The sequence below is a fragment of the Bos indicus genome, chromosome 8 (genome assembly GCF_029378745.1).
Source record: "Bos indicus isolate NIAB-ARS_2022 breed Sahiwal x Tharparkar chromosome 8, NIAB-ARS_B.indTharparkar_mat_pri_1.0, whole genome shotgun sequence".
Taxonomy (NCBI): Eukaryota; Metazoa; Chordata; class Mammalia; order Artiodactyla; family Bovidae; genus Bos; species Bos indicus.
In genome coordinates, this window is record NC_091767.1 from 61,760,251 (window position 1) to 61,780,987 (window position 20,737).

Sequence of the window (20,737 nt, forward strand, 5' to 3'; positions counted from 1 at the left end):
TCATTTGTGATCTGCCCAAGCTAGGATATCTGTTATCCTGGATGACCAGATTGTGGTGAGGGGAACTGTGTCATCCCAAGGGCTCTGCTGGTTATGGGGAAGGCAAGGCCCCAGGATGCCAGATGAGGGGTGGTTCACGTCTGGTTTCAGTCCGGATTCGCTGTGTTCAGACCTTCAGTTCAGTTCAGTCGCTCAGTCGTGTCCGACTCTTTGCGACCCCATGAATTGCAGCACGCCAGGCCTCCCTGTCCATCACCAACTCCGAGTTCACTCAGACTCACGTCCATCGAGTCGGTGATGCCATCCAGCCATCTCATCCTCTGTCGTCCCCTTCTCCTCCTGCCCCCAATCCCTCCCAGCATCAGAGTCTTTTCCAATGAGTCAACTCTTCACATGAGGTGGCCAAAGTACTGGAGTTTCAGCTTTAGCATCATTCCTTCCAAAGAACACTCAGGACCGATCTCCTTTAGAATGCACTGGTTGGATCTCCTTGCAATCCAAGGGACTCTCAAGAGTCTTCTCCAACACCACAGTTCAGACCCTAACAGCCATCAAAGCGCCTGGTCATCTGCAGCAGCGCTGTGCGGTCGGCAAGCGGCTGGGATTGTATCCCCAGCGAACAGGCAAGGAAATCGAGGCTCAGCGAGGCGCAGGAACCTTGTAGCGGGACGCAGCTCCTTAGTGCCACCATGCGCTTGGCATCCTAAGCCCGAGCCTTCGCCGCACACCGACCAGCCAGGCTGAAAACGACAACTCCCAGAATGCTAGTCGGCGTGGGGCCGGAACCGGAAGTGGAGTCAGAGGCGGGACTTGGTGAGTGCCGCTTCCGCCGCGGCAGGAGACTGGTTCAGGTACGTAGGGCATTTGTTCGTGGGAGGAATCGGGCATGAGGGTCGGGCCTCTGATAGCCGCCTCCTTTGACCGTGTGGCAGAAGCCTGGGAAGCAGGCGCTCGCCCTGCAGTTGTGTGGCGCCAAACTCTTGATGATGGTCCTTTCTGCTTCCCGTCGCTTTCGCAGCCTGTGGGCCATACGGGGCCTACGTCGGGGTACTCTTCGAGCTTGGGGTCAGGGTGTTCTAGTGCTGAAGGTGCCAGAGGAGGAGAGCCGACTTTGGTAGCTAAAACCTAGAATGAAAAACTAAGAGAAGAGTTCAGAGGCTGGTCATCACTTAGCGCCCAGGGATATATTCATCAGGTGCAACATGGGTTAGAAAAGTTCTGAGGCCTCCGTCAACTCAGAGATGGGGGTGGAGTGGAGGATTTATTAATTCAGCAAGTCTTTACTGAGCGTCTGTTACGTACGAAGCCTGTTTCCAGGCGTAGAGGATATAGTGAACAATACAAACATAACACTTATAGGAGTGGGGACGTTCAGACCAAAAAATAAGTAAGATGTGTGCCATGTTGGAAAGGGAAAATTGGAATGTAGTGAGAAAGGTAGTAGTCATATAATTATCCAGGGGAAGAGGATTGAGGTAGAAAAAACAGCAAGTGCAAAGACCCTAAGGTGCTATATCCTTAGTATATTTAAGAAACATAAATATAGCAAGTATTGGTCAACAGCAAGTAGACCAGATAGTTCAGACAACAATAGATGATCAATAACAATCAGTGTAGGCCATTGTAAGTGTTCAGGAAAATAATCAATAAGCAATCTATAATAGGAATAGAAGAGAGTTTTATTCTAGCCAAATTGAGGAGTGTAGCATGGGAGACATAAAATCAGGAAGCACCCGAAGTGTGTTCCACCAGACAACAAAATGGGAGAACCTTATAAAGGTAAAAACTGCAAGGTTACAGTTAGTTACATGAGTTACTTGTCATGAATTATAATTGGAGCTGGCAAGAAATAAGGGTGCTTATTAGTAAGGATTGGTTAAGGTCTGAAATGGTTGCATAGTTATGAAAGGAGATCTTGAGACTGTAGGGTTGCAGCTGGCTGGTGTTATTCTGAATATGACTGATAGTGTCCTTGGGGGTCTGGTACAGTTCAAAGAAAGTTCAAGTTCTCAGTGGTGCAGAGACTTGTCTGAGACCAGATCTTCAGTGGCCACCCAATTCCATTTTTGTCTGCCTGAACTCTTACTCCATTTTAATTTCAATGGATCATTACAGAGATTTACTTTTTCAAAGATACACGTTTCCTATTATGTTGGTAGCACACTGGACTCAGAGGAGTAGCCATGAGCAATGGTTATAGCATTCTTAATCTGCCACTTGCCTCTAGACTAGAGCACTTCTTTTACATATCTTCCTCAGGGATTTTGAACACCACTTTGAAATTATTACACTAGTTAAGTGTGCTGTAACAATAATTCTTCGTATTTTTCTACCTCAGCTCTTCTGATGGATATTACCCATTTCCTCTATGACTATGGCTTTCTGCTGCAGTAATATGTAAGTCAGAGGAGGGAATATGTAGATTTGAAAAGTGAATTCTGATACATCACCAGCACCTTAGAATCCTTGGTGGGATTTGGGCTGCTCTTTACCATAATTTTTGGCCAGCTCTAAACCTTCCAGGGTGTTTCTAGTATAGGACTTTGCATAGCATAGGTGCTTAGTAAATATTTGCTAAAAGAATGGTTTTTAAAAATGGAAACGTAATGGGATAGGTAGGTTTTACCATCTCTGTCTCACCCTCAACTCATACACGCATTCCAAAGAAAATGAACTGATGTCACTGCAGCAGTGAATAATTATTGCTTGGAGGTGTCAGGGGTCATGCCTGTCTTCTAAAGAGGAAATTTGGCTTCCTTACTACTGAAAGGTTTCTGCGCTTACATATTTCTCTAGAAGACACACATGCTTTTCTCTGTGTTAGTATTTTACACACTTTAACACTATTTGTCACTTGGATATAGGGAAATATTTCTGCAAGTATAATAGTTCCTTTTTCTAATCTGGGTGACAAGGACAGAGGACTAAACGCATGGACTGGAAATTGGAAGGGAGTGCTCAGAAAACAGAGTCACGGGTGCTGCAGGAGCACGAAATCACCCTAGACGACCCAGGTGATGATGGTGTCTCTGAGAGCTTCCAGCTTCTACAGATTGATGTGGGATGTGACCATTGGGAGCAAGAGACCCTGCCCACAGGCAGTGCAGCGTGGTGCTCGGTGAGTGGAACGAGTTGCCAGGTCACAGGCTTTGAGATGATGGAATGTCCCAGAGGCCGTATTTCAAGGATAGATCCTGGTAACGAGAAGATTGGGAATGAGTTAGGTGTATTCCAAGGGATGAGTTTCATGTTACCTGGTTTAAGGTTTAATTTCATTTGGATCATAGAAAAAGTAAATTAAGTTCAAGAGGAATCTTTGTATACCTCAGAAAGGTCAGGAAATCTCAACCCTGTTCCTAACAAATTTACTGTGACCTTGGGCATGCCACTTCTCTTTTCTGGGGTTCTGCTTTCTCTAAACACAATCTAGGCCATTTTTGTTTTTAAGACTAACACCGCTTTTCTCTCCTAATCCTATATCTAAATTTGAAAAATAAGTAACTATTTCTAATATTCATTTTCCTTTTTGGTGCTTATGAAGTTCTCAAACAATTTTGTTTTCTGGATAACATAAGAAAAATGTCCAAAGAAAGCAGAGGCACTGGGAAAAGATAGTTGCGGCAAAGAAGAGTAAAAGAAAACAAGAAAAAGAAAGACGAAAAGCCAACCGTGTAGAAAATTCAGGTAACGGTAAATTAGATTGTTCGTGTAATTATTAGTATATTTATTTGTTAGCAAACTGGTATCTGCTTGTTCCTGGAAGAGTGGGGATATTGTTTTTAAGTAAAAACATCTGGGAGATATGACCTATTGTTCTATTTTGTCGGGAATCAGAGTATCAAAGAAAGCAAAATTTAAGACTGCCTTTCACATATAGGCAGTCTAGTGCATATATGTGTTTATAAGCTCAGAAGTAGAAGGAATGATACTAACAACAGCTAATGTTTATTCAGGACTATGTACTAGGTTCATTGCTAAGAATTTTACCTGGTTTACCATAAGGGGACTTTTATTATCCTCATTTTCTCAGCAAAGAGATTGAGGCTCAAAGCAGTTAAATAACATGCCCAAGATCATATAGGTAATAAATGAACAAACTGAACTCTGCCTTAGATCCAGCAGTGTGTTCAGAGCACTGACTTCACTGTTCTGCAATACCTACACTGCCTAATGAATGAATACCTTGTATGAGCTTCCAGTTTCTCTTCTTATGCAAAAAGTACTCACCTGGCTGAGGAGATTTAGTTCTTACTGAATAATATTTTTCTGCTTTTCCACTTTTATTCCTTTCTGGTATTTCTTACCCTAGGCATCTACCCGCAGCATAGCAAACGTTTTCTGAGATCCCTAATCAAGGAAAGACTTTTGGAAGCCAAGCACTCAGGCCCAAGACTCTGTATCGATTTGAGTATGACTAACCACATGTCTAAGAAGGTAAAGCATCCACTGAACTCTGAATGGCTGCTCACACGAGAGAGGTTCAGGTGGGAGCAGCTTTTACAAAGAGCATGACCAGCTCCAGTCTCTAGGATTCTCTAGAAATCCAGGAAATGTGCTTAGTTTTCTACACATGGCTACTCAGTTCCAAGAGGGCTATTGTAAATAGGAAGAGAATAGACATCCTTTGGTTTAGTTGAAGATTTTTTGCCTTATATTCTGTTTTAAACCCAACGCATTTGCCACTGTGTTCATGGTGTCCCAAGTCTAGAAGGAGCCTTTCAGGTGTAATTGTCCAGGGAAATCTTTGGCTTTCTGCTAGGGAGAGGAATGTTTGCCTGGTTGCATGTTGTGGGGAGATTACCTGGTGGGAGGTCTTGCTACACTGTAGGTGTTTTGTAAAGCCCTGTTGGTGAAGGATGGCTTTTCACCCTAGGATTCTGCGGGTGGCTGAACACACAACACTCCACACCAGACAGATAAGATTGATAACAGTCACATGTACTCATCCGGAAAGGAGCATGATACTGCACAACATTTGGGCCACATGGGATTGCGTTCGGGAACAGAATAAATAGCCAGGGGTCATACTTTATAGGTTTCTGCAGGAAGATTGATTGATTTGTTGGAATAATGCTGTGGGTTGGCAGGAGCATTGAAACCCATTAAGATGCCCTGGAGGAGGGCATGGCAACATACTCCAGTATTCTTGCCTGGAGAATCCCATGGACAGTGGAGCCTGCGACACAGTCCATGGGGTCGCAGCTAGTCAGACATGACAGAAGGGACTTAGCACACATGCACGCATTCAGGGATAAACAGGAACCCTTTATCAGAGGAATCCCTTTGATAAAAAAGAATTGTTTAGCTTGTGCACCTTATCAGTGGCAGCAGAATTTGGAGAGGAACTTGCAGCTCAGCCCTTCACAGCCCTCTCATTTTCACCAGATAACAAAGTGGCACACAGTATTGGACCTTGCTTTTGGGCCTTATACCTTAAAACGCATCTTTGTTTCCCATCGTCCCTGTTGTACGTGCTAGTGTCTCCATGTTTTTCAGATAAATTAGTATCTGAGATTCTTCCAGGAAACCTCTAACTATAGCCCACTGAAAAAGTCAACCAAGAATTTTCTACTGTTTGTATTCATTGAGATATCAGATTAAATCAAAGCCTAAGGTTTCTTGTGTGTGTTTTTATTTTTTCCTGTACTGAACCAAGTCAGGCCAGATTGTGAAATAACCTTTCTATAAGGGTTATGTCTCTGAATCAGGATGGAAAGTTAAAAATTCCAAACCTATGACATTTCCTGGAGTTAGGGAGAATGTGCCAAGTTTACCTGAGGGAGTATAAAAATGCCTATACAGTAATCTGACCTCTTTTTAATAAATAGTAAATATCACATGGTAAGCTTTTTGATAAAAGCTAAAAGAGAAATAGAGTTACAAATATAGAAAACAAACTTACAGTTACCATAGGGTAAAGGGAGGGGCAAGGATAAATTGGGAGTTTGGGATTGACATATACACACTACTATGTATAAAATAGATAACTAATAAGGACCTACTGTCAGAGAAGGCAATGGCACCCCACTCCAGTACTCTTGCCTGGAAAATCCCATGGATGGAGGAGCCTGGTAGGCTACAGTCCATGGGGTTGCTAAGAATCAGACACGACTGAGTGACTTCACTTTCACTTTTCACTTTCATGAGTTGGAGAAGGAAATGGCAACCCACTCCAGTGTTCTTGCCTGGAGAATCCCAGGGACGGGGGAGCCTGCTGGGCTGCCATCTATGGGGTCGCACAGAGTTGGACACTACTGAAGCGACTTAGCAGCAGTAGCATCAGCAAGGACCTACTGTATAGCATAGGGAACTCTACTCAATATCTTGTAATGGCCTATATGGGAAAAGAGTCTAGAAAAGAGTGGGTTTAGGTTTAAATGATTCACTTTGCTGTACACCTGAAACTTAATACAATATTGGACGTCAGCTATACTTCAATAGAAGTTTTTTAAAAAGCTAAAATAAATATATATACACATGTATATATATGTATGTATTAGCCAGTCTAGAAGGAGGGAGAGGTCTTAGTTTTTTCATTAACTGACTATTTCTGGGCTGGTATCATTACCTTGACTTTCATCTGTAAGGTATGATGCCATGGGATGTAACACAAGTGCATACATACGTGTACGCACTTGTGGAGTAAAAGGGGCCATTGTATTTCATGAGCTTTCCCAGAGTCGTATTCAGTGAACTTACTCAGTAACCATTTGTTGATAATGAATTTAGAAAGAGTGGGCATGTTACTACCCTAAGTTATCCTTACTTTGAAGGAATTAAGTAGACTGGCTGGACAGATCCGAAGGTTGTATGGTTCCAATAAGAAAGCTGACAGGCCATTTTGGATCTACCTCACTGGGTTCACCACAGACAGCCCCCTGTATGAAGAGTGTTTGAGGATGAATGATGGATTTTCCAGTTATCTGGTAAGCCTTATTTTGCATATTGAATTGTCATTTGAAAAGTAGGTTGGAGGAGATAATAGTAAGTTTTTTAACTTTTTCATATTTTGATGTAAAAAAATTTTATATAATTTATATATTTTCACTATTACAGTCTTAAAAAATTTAGAACCTCTCATCGGTTCTTATATTTAAAAATTTTCATCCTTCCCACTGCATTGGAAAACTAGTATTACCAGTATCTAGGGCTGTATTTTGTATCTGGTGTATTTTATACTAGACTGCATTCCAGGAATGTTTTAGGGAAATGCCATGACTCCTTGTTCTTAAAGTGCATAATTTGGAAACATGAGTTTTGAGGGGAAGAGAGAATCCTTATGGAAGTAATATGGATTTAAGATGAGTTTTAGGGAGTATTAAGTTATTTTCAGTACTTTCCTTAGGATCTCTTAAATGTAGACATTGGTATACAGGTAGGAATCTAGATCAGTGCCTAAGAAGTGACTCTAAAAGTGCCCTTGTGTGTTTGCATCGTGTAGCTGAGACTGAGTAGTGTGACCTTTCCCAGGGAGGTCCTCGGAGGCCCCAGGTGTGAAAAGTGCCGTTTGCATTGCTGCCCAATTAGTCATGGTGCTGTTACCTTCATATCCCTCCTGTAACGCGCCATTCCCAGCTTTATTTCTCTGTACATGTTTTGTGATTCCTGCATATGAGCCAAACAGATCCACTCTAAGGCCCGTGTAGTTCAGCCCTCTTGCTTTCCTGTCTTCGTGCTTTTCTTAGATGATTCTCTCCAGTTTGAATACCTTTTCCTTTTGTCTGTGTCAGTCTCACCTCTTTTCAGAAACCCAGTTCCAGCATTCCCTTCACTACAAGGTCGTTGCTGGTGCTGTCATTCTCTCTCTGTAGTCCCAGGGCGTGCTCCCTGTGTGTCAGGGCCTCATTACCACTTTCTGTCTCATTTTGTAAGGTTGAATGTCTGTGCCTTTCTACTTCTGCTCCCCAACCGAGCCCTTTCTGAGAACAGGTTGTCAGACATGTATCCCCTTGGTGCACCTGGAGCCAGGCCTGATAGAAACCACTGCGTGCTCTGTAAGTGACTGGGTGCTGCAGTGTGGGCTGTGTCTTAATCTAGTTAACACTACATTGGATTGTTTACATTTTTCAGCTAGACAGAACAGAAGAAGACTGCTTTAGTTTATTTCCTCTGGAAACCCTTGTGTACCTGACTCCGGACTCAGACCATGGTATGTTCTTTATGCATTCATTGCTTCTTAGCCCTTTATTTCATTATTCCTGGTGTCAGAATTTGTTAAAGCCACCCATGGTGTATCCAAGGTAAAAAAGGAATGAACGTTAATTGCACACCTCTTATGGATAGAGACCTCACTGGATACATTGTATTTGTCCTGCCATGTGTACAAAGCTGCACAGATTTAGGGTCTCCATCCTCAGTTGGACCTTGTGAGCTACTTGGTAATCCTCCTGAGTTTTCCTGGTCACCTCCTTGCATTGACTCTTTTTGGATCAATGTCAGATAAATTTTTTTTTCCCTGAAAATTATCTATTTCACATAATTTTCACTTTTATTAAGTTGATCTCAGTAGTTGTCTAATTATTTTATATTTCTCTGAAATTTTACCTCCTTTCTGAATCCTGATGGTGATCTGAGTCTGCCTATCTGATTAGATGTGCCAGTGGTTTATCTATTTAATTGAACTTTCCAGGGGATTAGCAAATCTACTCTCTTTTCATTTCCTATTTCATTGAATTTCTACTTTTTATCATTAATAAATTCTTTCCTTTTACAATCTTTGGATTTAGAAATTATAAAACAGATTAATCTTAATGGCCTTTATTTTTTCATTAGCTCTTGAAAATGTTGATCTAAACAAAGTTTACATCCTTGGTGGACTTGTGGATGAAAGCATTCAGAAGGTAAGTGTACATTTTAGGCCTGACAACTGCATTTTGAAAAATGAAGCTTTCTTTTAGAGGCACCTGCCCTGTCGTAATCTCACCCAAAAGACGTGAGAATCCAGAAGGAGTAGGAATAAAGAGCCTACTCTATCTAGGTTGACCCTCCTACTTGCCAAGTTCCCTCTCTTCTTATCACCAATGTTAACAATCCTGATACCTGACAGAATCCAGTCAGGGACTAGAGTGGGGAGTATTTGGTAATTACATAAATAGCCATTATTGAATTCCTTTCTTATTTTCTTGTCTTCAGTTCTGTAGGGATTACTCTGATCTTGACCAAGGAATTTGTTTAAAAAAAAAAAAAAATGGTTGGCTGTACCAGATCTTAATTGTGGCACATGACATCTTTAGTTGTGGCACGTGAGATCTAGTGCCCTGACCAGGGCTCACACCCAGGCCCCCTGCATTGGGAGCCAGGAGGCTTAACCACTGGACTGCCAGGGAAGTTCCTACCAGGGAAGCTTTCAACATTCTTACCAATTATTTGTTCTTTGTTGAAAGAGTAGTTTGTTCCTTCTTGGATCATCTTCCCTGTTGACAGACGTCTTACCCATAATCTCAACCGCAGTAGAATTGTCCAGGTTTCTTTTGTTGAATTTGAATTTTATGAGAATAATTGGAGTTTTGAAACACACTTCTATTATACAAATATTTGTTGAGATAATTTTTTATGCTTAATAATTAGGATATTCTGTAGATGTAAATAATGATATAATGGTTAAAATGTATAAAAAGGAGCACAGCGAAAAATAAGTCTTATCTCTCATCTTTGTCGCCCAGCGTCTGCAGTGTGAGGCAGCCATGGTTTTCTTGTGTATCTCTTGATATATTCTGTGACCACACAAGTATGTATTTATGGGTTTATGGGCATGTTAAATTAATATATTTTTTCATGTATAAGAGTGTATTTTTTCATATGTATGTGAGATACATACACATGTTTAACACAAATGATATTTAACTGTACTGCATTTATTCTAAAAAAAGTCAGTGTTCCACGACTCCATAATGATAGTCTTAAAATATGGACAGGAGGTAGGGGTAGGGGAGCGCTGTAAAGAATGTCAGCTAATAAATGAGAAACGAATAATAGAATTGAAAAGTCGCCATTTTGTCACTCCCAGTGTAGTCATTGATTCAGGGAACTGACTGAAAGAAAGGTTGTGAGGGAACTAACTATTCATGTGGTCTCAAAGTAGCAGCCCACGGATTAGAAAGGCAAAAGTGTACCCTTAAAATGGAGTGATCTGGAGTTCACCATCTTAACACATGATCAAGCAGAATCCCCAGTGGTGGCAAGTACCTCCTTATGATGGAATCTCACCTGTGATGTATTCTTACTAGAAAATGTTTAAACTGAATTTAATCATCAACAGACCTAGGATGTGAGACATTCTATAAGACAACTGGACCAGACTTTCAAAGAAGTCAGTGTAATGAAACCTGATATGGCTATGGGGGCTATTTTAGGTTAAAAAGATTAAAAAGACAGAACAGCAAAGTGCATCTCCTGCAGCAGAGTGACAGCCCCTTTTTTGAAGCATACAGTTCTAGAGGGCCAGTGAGCAGTGTGTAATATATAGATGCACAAATGTAACACACTGTCCTCTTTATTTTCCACCAACATTTAAACTGAAAAATAACTGGTACAAAGATTTGTCAAAGGTATAGAACTTTCTGGTTGCTACTTAAGAGTTTGGCTCCTTCACTGCTGCTGCTGCTAAGTTGCTTCAGTTGTGTCTGACTCTGTGTGACGCCATAGATGGCAGCCCACCAGGCTCCTCTGTCCCTTGGATTCTCCAGGCAAGAACACTGGAGTGGGTTGCCATTACTTTTCCAATGCATGCATGCATGCTAAGTCGCTTCAGTCGTGTCCGACTCTGCAACCCTATGGACAGCGCCCACCAGGCTCCTCCGTCCATAGGATTCTTTATGCAAGAATACTGGGGTGGGTTGCCATTTCCTCCATCACAGAAATATACTAAGAACAGCATTTATTCAAGGGGAATCATTTTATCTTTAAGTGTTCAGAGAACAGAAACTAGACTGTAAACTCCTTCAGGGCAGCATCCAAGTCTCCTCCTGTGTACTCTAGTTCAAAGTAATTATAAAATAATGGAGTAGACTTTAATAATCACAGCTCATATATGCAAGAGGTTGTTAACTTTCAAAGAAGTCCTTTGAGTAGCTGTACCTTTATTTCATCCAAATTGCATCACTTAAAACATTTTTGGAAGGTCTTTCTTGGAACCGTGTTTCATGTGAATCTGAGAGGCTAGTAGTCCAGTGTCAGAAGAAGGAAGGTGCTAGGCCTGCTCTATGCTGTTCCAGTTCTTTAGACCACACCCACAGTGGTCAGTCAATATGGGATGATAAATGAAAAGACATTGACAAGCTAGAACAAGTTCAGAAGAGGTTGACCTGAATAATGAAGGGACTCAAAACTAAATCATGGTCAAGGAAAAGTTGACAGAACTGAGACTGTCAGCCTGGAGATGAGAGGATTCATAGGGCACGATCCCTGCCTTTGAGTATCTGAATGGCTGTCCTGTGGAAGGGCCATTTGACTTGCCTGGTATGGCTCTGGAGGAAAAGAACTAGAACAAATGACCAGAAGTCTCAGAGGAAATAGAAAATGTGCCTCAATACCAAGATTTCCTATTAACTGCTACTATCAGAATTGGAATGGGTTACCCCAGGACGCATGAACTCCCTGTCACAAGAGTTGTCCATTTAAAGCCAGAGGCCACCTGGGAACGAGGTCATAGAGAATAGACAAACATTGAATGGGTGGTTGAAGTGGAATAGTTGACTATCAAGGTCCCTTTCAAACCTGAGTATGCTAATTTTCTCAGTAATCTAAAACTTTAATCCTGAGATTCCAAATACGTAGATGACTTTCCTGGATCTTCTTAAAAGGTAGTGAGTATAATTTAAACTCAGTCCATGACTCAGGGACATCTTTAAGGGACATTAATAACTGTACTGTAATGCTTAATGGCCTCAGTACTCTGAAGCTAAATGACCTCGGATTGTTGGATTTTTTTGAGTTCTGTCTCCTTTTTGTAGTTTTCAGAACCTTGCCTTTTCATTGGGCTGTATCGGGCTGTATGTTCTTATACCTTAATGCTGTCTTGTTGCTAGTGGTGTAATTAACTTGAATCCCGTCTCCTCATTTCTAATTTGCTGCTACCAGTTGGCGGTGGCTGACAACTCCAGATATCCAGAATTGGATCTTACTGAATTCGGGCCAGTAATGTTCTCTGGTTGATTAGACTGCTTGGATTTTTGGATGCAGATTGTGACTGCAGATATGCCTCTTTTTACTTCCTTCCTTCTTGGTTGTATTGATAAGTAGCCGCAAGTAGAAGCTAGCAGATAAATGGCTTCCAAATAAGTGGGTTATTGCTGCATAAGCCATTTCTTACTTGCCAGAAATACTCATTATCTGCAGTTTCTTCCTTTCTATTTTTTTAATACACATCATTTAATTATGATTACAGATGTAAATGGTAAATGAGAATTCTCACAATTTGCTCTGCTGCATATTACATTGAGAATAACTTCATGTATTATTTTTATAAGAAAAATGTTTGTGATTTACAGAAGGTGACATTTCAGAAGGCCCAAGAACACTCTGTTAAGACTGCCCGCTTACCAATCCAGGAATATATGGTCAAATGCCAGAATGGGAAGAACTATCATTCAGAGATACTGACCATCAATCAAGGTACTGCTCACATGGCCCATGCTTAATATATGTTAGTTATGCTACTGCTTCTTTACATTGTATTTAAGTATAAATGGTCCTTGAAGCAGCCTCCCATGTGACTAATGTGCTTGGACTTTATTGTATGCACTTTGTGACAGGTATCCTGGCCTCTCAGAGGCATTTTGCATTTTCTTCCTATTCCCAACTGTGTTACAGATGGTTGAAATTGTTTCTTTGTCCTAGTATGCCATGCCTTCAGCCTGTCACCGAACAGTGAATTCCTGTTTGTCCTTCATGATTCCATTCACAGGCATCTTGGCTGCTCCCTTCCCCTTCAGGCCATGTCAGGCCCCTCTGTTGTGTTCCCATTGTACTGTGTCCCTCTCTGCTGCAGCATTGTCCATTCACAGGCCTGTATCTCTCAATGTAGGTTGAGATCCTTGTAGGTAAGCAGGGCCTTTGTCTTTGCCTGTCTCCCCAGGAGACATAGGTGGTACCATATGTGGTGGAGTAGATCTGTTGATTGAAATATTCCAGAACACTTTTTTCCTTGTTAGTCATATACTAATTCTCTTTTTTCCTCTGTGTGGTCCCTTTGTTTTCTGTTTACCCTTCTAACAGTGTTTGATATCCTGTCTACTTACTTTGAGACTCAAAACTGGCCTGAAGCATTGAAGAAAGGAGTTTCTTCCAGAAAAGGCTATGTTCTTCGGAACTCAGTGGAATGATAGAGAGCCTAAGGAGGCAGCTGCAGGAGGTGAAGTTGCTGGAGTTGTCTTGACCAAAGAGCAGAGCAGAAGATGGTGGTAGTACTCATTGGCCTTTACTTGACATCTTGGCTGTTCACTGGGATGAAGAGGGACCACATTTTATGCTCTTTTGTATCTCCCATAGTGCCTGTCTCACAGGAAGTGCCCAGATACATGTTGACTAACTAGAAAGTTTACATAACAATGAATTAGCCCTAAGACTACATGGCTTTGGATGTGTTAATTCATCTTCTGTACATCTATTTGTGAAATAGCTACTCCTAAGAGTAGCTTAAATAATCAAGTAAGAATTATTCTATCACGAGTTGAATTTTCATTGCACAGGCATCATAAAGTTGCATGACTTTGTCCAGCCATCTCAAACATGCTGATTTTCCCCAGCTCAGTAATATGCTATACAGACTTTGCAGGGTCAGCCTGTCCTAACAGCCCTGCTTTAAGCCCCCATAGCATTTTGTTCCATCTGTGTGGCTCCTACTTTGTCTCCCCTATTCTGAGGATGGGCAGTGAGTGTTTCTTTCTTCCTAATAGTAGCCTTGTAACAATTTGTGGCAGTATCTTTGTATCCTTATGAGCTTTGTACCAACTAGATTCTTCATATATACTTGTGATTAACAGGTCAAATTGAAAAGCACACAGTATTGTAAGTCTAACTTGAAGAGACAGAAAATACATTGCATCTGTCACAAGTATGTTAGGTAACCTAAATCTCAGTGATCCCTTTTTTTCATGTCCTAGTCAGGTAGAGTTGCTTCAGTTACTCTAGCCAGTTTGGGTTAGTAAACTTGTTAATTTAGCTGCTAGCAAGTTCAGAAAATGTATTCTATATCTTAGAAGAATCAAAAGGTTACTTTTCTGCTCTGTCCCCTCTCCTTCACAATTTAAGTTCCTCAAGAGCTGTGATCACTATATATATCTTATCAGTGTCTTTTTACTACTTACAAATGGCCCAGTCTTCAGGAAACATGTTTAGGAATACATAATGCTCCTTGGTCTTTATCAGCTTACTGAATGTGTTCTATAATCCTTGGTCTTTATCAGCTTACTGAATGTGTTCTATAATCCTTGGTCTTTATCAACTTACTGAATGTGTTCTATAATCTGTCATCGGAAAGAACCTATGGATAGGCTTCAGGGGTCTGTAACTAGGTCTCTTAACAGAACCACTGACCTGGATCATCTGTCAGGCTTCATTTTCACCTTTAAAGGCTTTGCTTAAAATGCAAATTTCCTCTCTGACTCCCTCACAAACCTCGTTTTTTTTTTCAAAACCCACAAGTAGTTTTTTGTTTGGCTTCCCAGAAATGATTTTAACAAAGTAAGATCTGGCTAGACTTGGAATCAGAGACCTTCATTATAGTGTTATCTATAGAACAATAAAAAACTACACATATCTAAAATATCCTATAACATGAAAATGAAATATTATACAACTATTGAATTTTTAATAGCAGTCACAAAATATATTACATGTTGTTTAATGTGGACAAAGTATACAATGGAGTGGTATATAGAGTATAATCCTGTAGTTCCAATTTGAAAACCATACATTCACATACAGTAGTTGAGAATGTAGGCCAAGTTAATCCATGCCTCAGTTTCTTCAACTAGAAAGTTAAATGTCTTTGCAGTTACTAAGTGAATTAATCCATGCAAAATACTTGGAACCAATAATTGTTAGCTGCTACATACTCACCCACTAAATAGTGGGATTACAGGTGGTTTTTGTTTGCTTTATATTTTTTTATGTATTCTGCATTTTCTTTGGTGAACATATTTTACTATCAGAAAATAGTTTTATCTTAATGCTCACTTCCACTTACAGAAGCTACACTCTAGCAAAGTAATAGTTAACATCAAATAAACTGTAACAGTAACTGTTAGTAAACTTTATTGTAAAAAACAAAAAACTACATCATGGCTTCATGATTTTTCTCACCCATAAGAATCTGGGTGGCAACCAGTAACTTTTTTATAAAAATATTTTATTTAGCACTATAATAGACAATATGTACATTCACATCTTGTCTCCTGAAGATTTAATGTGGAATTCACCTGAGAAACCTTTTCCCCAGGAAACCCAGTCTCTTGGTTCAGCTGACCCATAAAAAAGCCCACATAGGTCTTCAGCTCTCTGCCAATCTGGAGAAGATTTGTTTTCTTTGATCTGCTGTCATGTGTTCACAAGCTTCTAAAATGTTTGCCAAAATCAGAGTCTGCTGAATGGTTTTTGCCTTAACCCATATTCTTCCATTCATTCCAAATACTATCTCCAGGGGGTAGAGTTTTCCCACTTCTTGTAGGATTTCGCAGTCTGGAGCTAACAGCCTGGTGAGGAAGGGAAAGAAAACAAAACTTTATTAAGTGACAGGGTGTGCCTTGACTTTACTTCAGGGGACTCCTTTTCTGGGCAGTTCTCCCCAGTCACTCAGAGCTCCACCAACATCATTGCAAAACAACAAGGCACATGAAAACATCTACTCTCCTTTTTCTTCCAAGAAGCTTTATAACTTACAGGTATACCAGAGGTCACAATGGTGGGCTATCCTCTAAAGAAACCAATCTCCCTATGCCACCAACTTCACAAAAAAACATATAAAGTTCTTCCTTCACATTGTCAGAGCACCTTAATTCTAGACTTAAGAACTGTAGCTTTTTTATTGTCTCTGGTGCTAAAAGAACACTTTAACCTTATTTTCCTGACCATGTAAATTATTCTTAGGTATTAAATTCAATACTTGGAGGAGAGTGTTGACTCTTTCAAACCACAAAATGTTGCTTGGTTAATAACATGCTTCTTTAAATGTCCTGAACTAATTCTGCAAATCTGCAAAATAAGTAGCAAAGAGAGATATGGAAGATAGCTGCGAACCTCAGCTTTAGGAGTAAAGCCCTTTAACAGGGCATAGCTTTGGGTAGGTGAAGATCTAAACCCAACAAAGAGACTCTGCCTCTGGGAACTATTAAAAGAACAGTAAAGCAGGAGCCTTTTGTAAATGTCTGCATAAGTCTGAGGGTCACATCACTCTAGCTTAATTTGGCTCCCATTATAAGAGAAATATGATTTTGTATTAATAAAATACAGATAATAAATTGCATCTGTATTCAAGTAACTTAGAAGGGGGAACGCCAGTTTTCACATTTGGTCTGAGTATATATAAGGAACAACTGGCCTACCAGCAGAGAAGTCCAGATTCCATATCAATACAGAAACTATAATGACAAATATGTCTGAATTTTATCTATTCACATTGAGAGGATGGGGCTAAATGCAAATGCAAGAGTTTACAACTGTGCTAAAATGGATACTGATTTTAACTTTGAAGAGATAACAGCCATTGTTATAGCCAAAGATTAGTCAGCTTTCTAAGAAGGTATAATATAAAAGACAACAGGCAAGCTGGAAAGCATCAGACTTACTTTCTAATTAAGCCCAAAGTGACTTTAAAAAGCAGACCATCCTGTCCAATCACACCCATTCCATTGGCTCGTCCACAGCTGTCAATACAGACCATCTCTGGTTCCATGTCTTTATTAGCAACCACAAATTGGCCATAGATGAGATCTCCGACCTACAATGATAATTAAAAAACATCATTTCTTCTCAGCAAACTATGCTACAGGTGCTGCTATTGGCTGTTTTCAATAGGCGTCAATGCCAGTCACCTGCAATTCTGTGGCTAAATAACAGACTACACTCCAGGATTCTCACAGTCCTGCTGGAGTTGTGTCCTAAAAGAAGGCAAATTAAAGCGTGTACCCTCACCCTTCCCTTCCCAGAAAATCCCCAGACTGGGAGCCTCAGCAAAGCCAGAGTGCCCACTGGGGTTACACTGTCAACTACAGTAGCCACTACTCACATGTAATTATTTAAACTTACATTTAATTAAAACGATGTACTTAAAATGCAGTTTTTCAGTTGCATTAGCCACATTTCAAATGCTCAATAGCCATGTGTGACTTAGTGGCTCCCATAATACTCAGTGCATATGTAAAACACTAGCATCACCACAGAGTTTTATTGCACAGCACTGCTTTAGGGAACTACACAAGCAACAACCCCTGGCATGCAAATTGTTCAAAGCAAACAGAACACTGGCAATTCATTGACTGTTCTCCATACAATAATTACTTTAAAAGCTTCAAGAGTTAAACTTCAAAATGACAAAAACTATGGAAATGAAGAAAAACTATGGTACTTGTTTCATTAAGTACCAACAACTGCTGGTTACTCAAGGAACTAGAGAGAACATGCTCTGCCTTTTAGAAGCATTTAGTTTCAGAGGGCAGTGGGGATATATATGTAAACAAACTTCATTCACAGCTGAATCCAGTAAGTAAGAAAAATGACTGAGAATTAGGGATGTTTTTACAGAGGGGTAGTGGTGCTCAGCCTGGGTCTTGAAAGACCAGAATGTGTTCCACAGGTTGAGAAGAGGATAAAGCAGTCCAGACAGAGGGAACAGCATTACAGGAGCAGGAGATTATGAATTGAGTGGTGCTCTTAAATAGTTCGGTGTAATTCAGGCAGGGCCACATGGAGATATAATTATGGATGAGGGAAGACCTCTGGAAATAGTAATATGTAGGCTTTGAAGAACTTTTTCTTTTGCAGAAAGGGGTATGAGAGGCTGTCAGCTCTTAAAAGCCTGGATGAAGGGGCAGAAGTGTACAGGTAGGATGTTACTAAGGAGGTCACTGACTTAAGTCCAGTCAAGAGACAGCCAAGGCCTGAACTTGCAAAATGGACATAAAGGGGTGGACATGTGGCAAATCAGAGAGACTTGACACGAGGGATGAGTGAGAAAAGGCAAAGAAACCTCCACATTTCTGGCTTGGATGGACAGGAAGAGTGTGGCCATGCTACCTGAAAAGCCCAAGTTGAAACTTGAAGTAGCAAGACTGCTTCTCTTGTCAGCTGCAAAATGGGATTGTTGGGAAACAGTGATGTAACTGAAACTGTGAGATACAAGTCCCAGGACCCACATCCAGGAAAGACGGATGAGTGATGTGGCAATTTCCACCACTGTTCCTTCCTTCCTCCCTAAGCCTCTGGCTTACTTCTTTGTCCAGTGTATATGGATATAACAAACAACAGATACAACCTTTCAATTCAGCAGAGATGAAAACATCCCCCAACATAGCAAATGTAAACTAAGTATGTGGCTTTGGTCCCAGAGGTGGAGCATCTGAAAGAATTCTTGAAGCCTGGAGTGATTACAAAGATGCTCTAAGATCATCCAATAGCACTAGGAAAATCAGACAGTTCCGGTAGCCTTCTGGATATATGACTGTTTAGGAAATGGATATTTGCTACTTTTGAAACCAAAGGTCCTGTTGTTACCTGCACATTAGGTCTGTTTCTTTTAGTTGCACCTTCAAATGCCAAGTAAGACAGGGAAGCTGGCTCACTCCCTCCAACATCAACTTTGAATATGTCTCCAGACTTAGCTGTCACTATGCCAATCACATGGTCTCCTTTCACCGGGACATACTACAAAAAAATGAGAGAACAACCATAAATGACAATCATTTTTAAGACATCTTCAACAAGTCCTCAGCGGTTATGTTTATCAGTTAAATATTTAGAAAATATTTTAAAACCCATGTTTACAAATCAATACAAACCTTACAACAAACCTAATCATGTCACTCTCCCTAAAAGAAAACCAATCACATGATAAAACTCTCAGATTTCCAGCTTCTAACAGTGTTCATTTAAGTCTGTATCATCTTATTTCTTCTGAATTCTTATCAGAAACTCCCTAGCTTTTGTTTGCGAGAGTCCAGTGATACAGGGGTCCTCAACCAAGCAAGGCCATTCTGTTGTTAGTTTCTTCCTATGTGAAATTTCTTACTTATTCTAAGAGAAACTGAACTCCCTGTGACATCCACTCATTGAACTTGATTCTTTGGAACCCCGAAAGGCAAGTCTGTTGCTCCCTGACCTATGGGGTTTTGAAGACAATGACCACGTCTCACAGTCTTTATCCCCTTATGCGCCCTTATATTCCCAGGCTCGTTTCTTTACTGGTCGCCCATCTAGGGCCACGTTCCAGCTGTTCACGGTCCCTCTAAAAGAATTGTAGAAGTAAGCACAAGACTCTAGTGGCTCTTGGCTAGCCTTACCAGAGGAAGGCTCCAGGGCCCCTTCCGTGCTTCCGAAGAGTATCCTCAGCCTTCTCCCGGCCGGACAACCCCTCCGGAGTCCCAGCTTACCCGTTTCTGCTGCGAGTCCACCCAGTAAACGCCACCGCCGCTGCCACTGCCGGGTTCCTTGTGACGGAGCCGGCCGCACTTGGTGACCAGCAGTCGGTCGCCGCAGCGCCGCAAGCCTGGGCCGCACACCACGCGTCCCCGGGAGCGCGCTGCGGCGTTTAGGCGCAGCGGTCGCTCCCCTGCACCTCCTGGGCCGTCTCCGTCCTCCTGATCTGGCAGTAGCAGCTCCTCGCCCGGCAGCACCACTTGATCTAGCACCGTCCGCGCTGCCCGCGCCCTGCAGCCAGCCAGGGACTCCGCTGGAACACCCGCTGCTTCGGCCATCACGGGCGTCACTATACAGTTTCCGGCTTCCGGCTCCGCGACCAATCGCCAGCCCTCTCAAGAGTTTCCGTTTCCGGCAGCACAGACTTGTGGGACTTGAACCTGTTTTCCAAAGTCCGATCGCGCTGGGTCGGCGGGTTCCTTCATGATGGCTATGATTGTGTCATTAGCTGGTCGTGCATCCAGCAGTCTGTTCGCAGGTCCGCAGGAGAAACGCGTAGCTTGAGTCAGTCGCGGAGCCTCCTATCCCGGCGTCTGAGATGCACAGTGGGATATGAGACCTCGCCACCTTTCGTTTCGTGGAAACCTTGGGAACTGAGCAGGCCTTCGGGAGTTGGCTCTCTCTTCTGACTCTACCTTCAGAGGGACCTCTAATCTTTTACCAGATAGAGTATTCAGTATTTTCTTTTCTTTTCTTTTTTTTTTTTAGTTCTACCAGTTTATTGCTACCAACCCGTGACCCTCCACCCTCATGCACACATGCTCAGTCATGTAACCCCATGGACTGCAGCCTGCCAGGCTCCTCTGTCCATGGACTTTTCCAGGCAAGAATACTGGTCAGTATCTTCTTTTTCATAGGAAACTTTTATCTATTCACGTTGTGGAAGACCAGAGAAGAATAGAAAGAAAATGAAAAGCATTAGTTTTGCTCCCTGTTTGTCTTTCTGCCAGGCTGTCAGCTAGTTCTCCTTTTTTTTTTTTCTAGCGCAGGTCCTGGCACGAAATAAATAATACCTGGTGAATGAATGAATGAAAATGAATGTTGACATTTTGGTGTGCGTTTCCTTTCCCCTCCCCCTGAAAATATTTACATATCACATGCATATTTC

At 41.5% G+C, this 20,737-nt stretch overlaps 2 protein-coding genes across 8 annotated transcripts; one reads left to right on the forward strand and one right to left on the reverse strand.

Annotated features, from left to right (window-relative positions):
- Positions 1–787: 787 nt before the first annotated feature.
- TRMT10B (tRNA methyltransferase 10B) lies at positions 788–20,674 on the forward strand. 7 transcript variants are annotated; one of them, XM_070794779.1, is made up of 9 exons: positions 788–851; positions 2,916–3,118; positions 3,576–3,684; positions 4,310–4,434; positions 6,774–6,926; positions 8,071–8,149; positions 8,773–8,840; positions 12,489–12,612; positions 13,216–13,567. In XM_070794779.1, exons 2-9 carry the CDS (start codon positions 2,933–2,935, stop codon positions 13,320–13,322), a joined length of 951 nt encoding a protein of 316 aa, XP_070650880.1. In that variant the 5' UTR covers positions 788–851; positions 2,916–2,932; the 3' UTR covers positions 13,323–13,567. The 7 variants fall into 7 exon arrangements, with proteins under 7 accessions (XP_070650880.1, XP_070650882.1, XP_070650884.1 ...); XM_070794781.1 differs by having other exon boundaries at positions 807–851; positions 2,921–3,118; XM_070794782.1 differs by lacking the exons at positions 788–851; positions 13,216–13,567 and adding exons at positions 860–1,779; positions 19,382–20,674.
- Positions 15,239–19,907, reverse strand: EXOSC3 (exosome component 3). Its single transcript, XM_019966226.2, has 4 exons — positions 19,584–19,907; positions 18,709–18,858; positions 16,785–16,936; positions 15,239–15,692 (listed from the first exon to the last, which is right to left on the reverse strand). The coding sequence occupies exons 1-4, from the start codon at positions 19,905–19,907 to the stop codon at positions 15,491–15,493; spliced, it is 828 nt and encodes a 275-aa protein (XP_019821785.2). The 3' UTR covers positions 15,239–15,490.
- Positions 20,675–20,737: the final 63 nt, after the last annotated feature.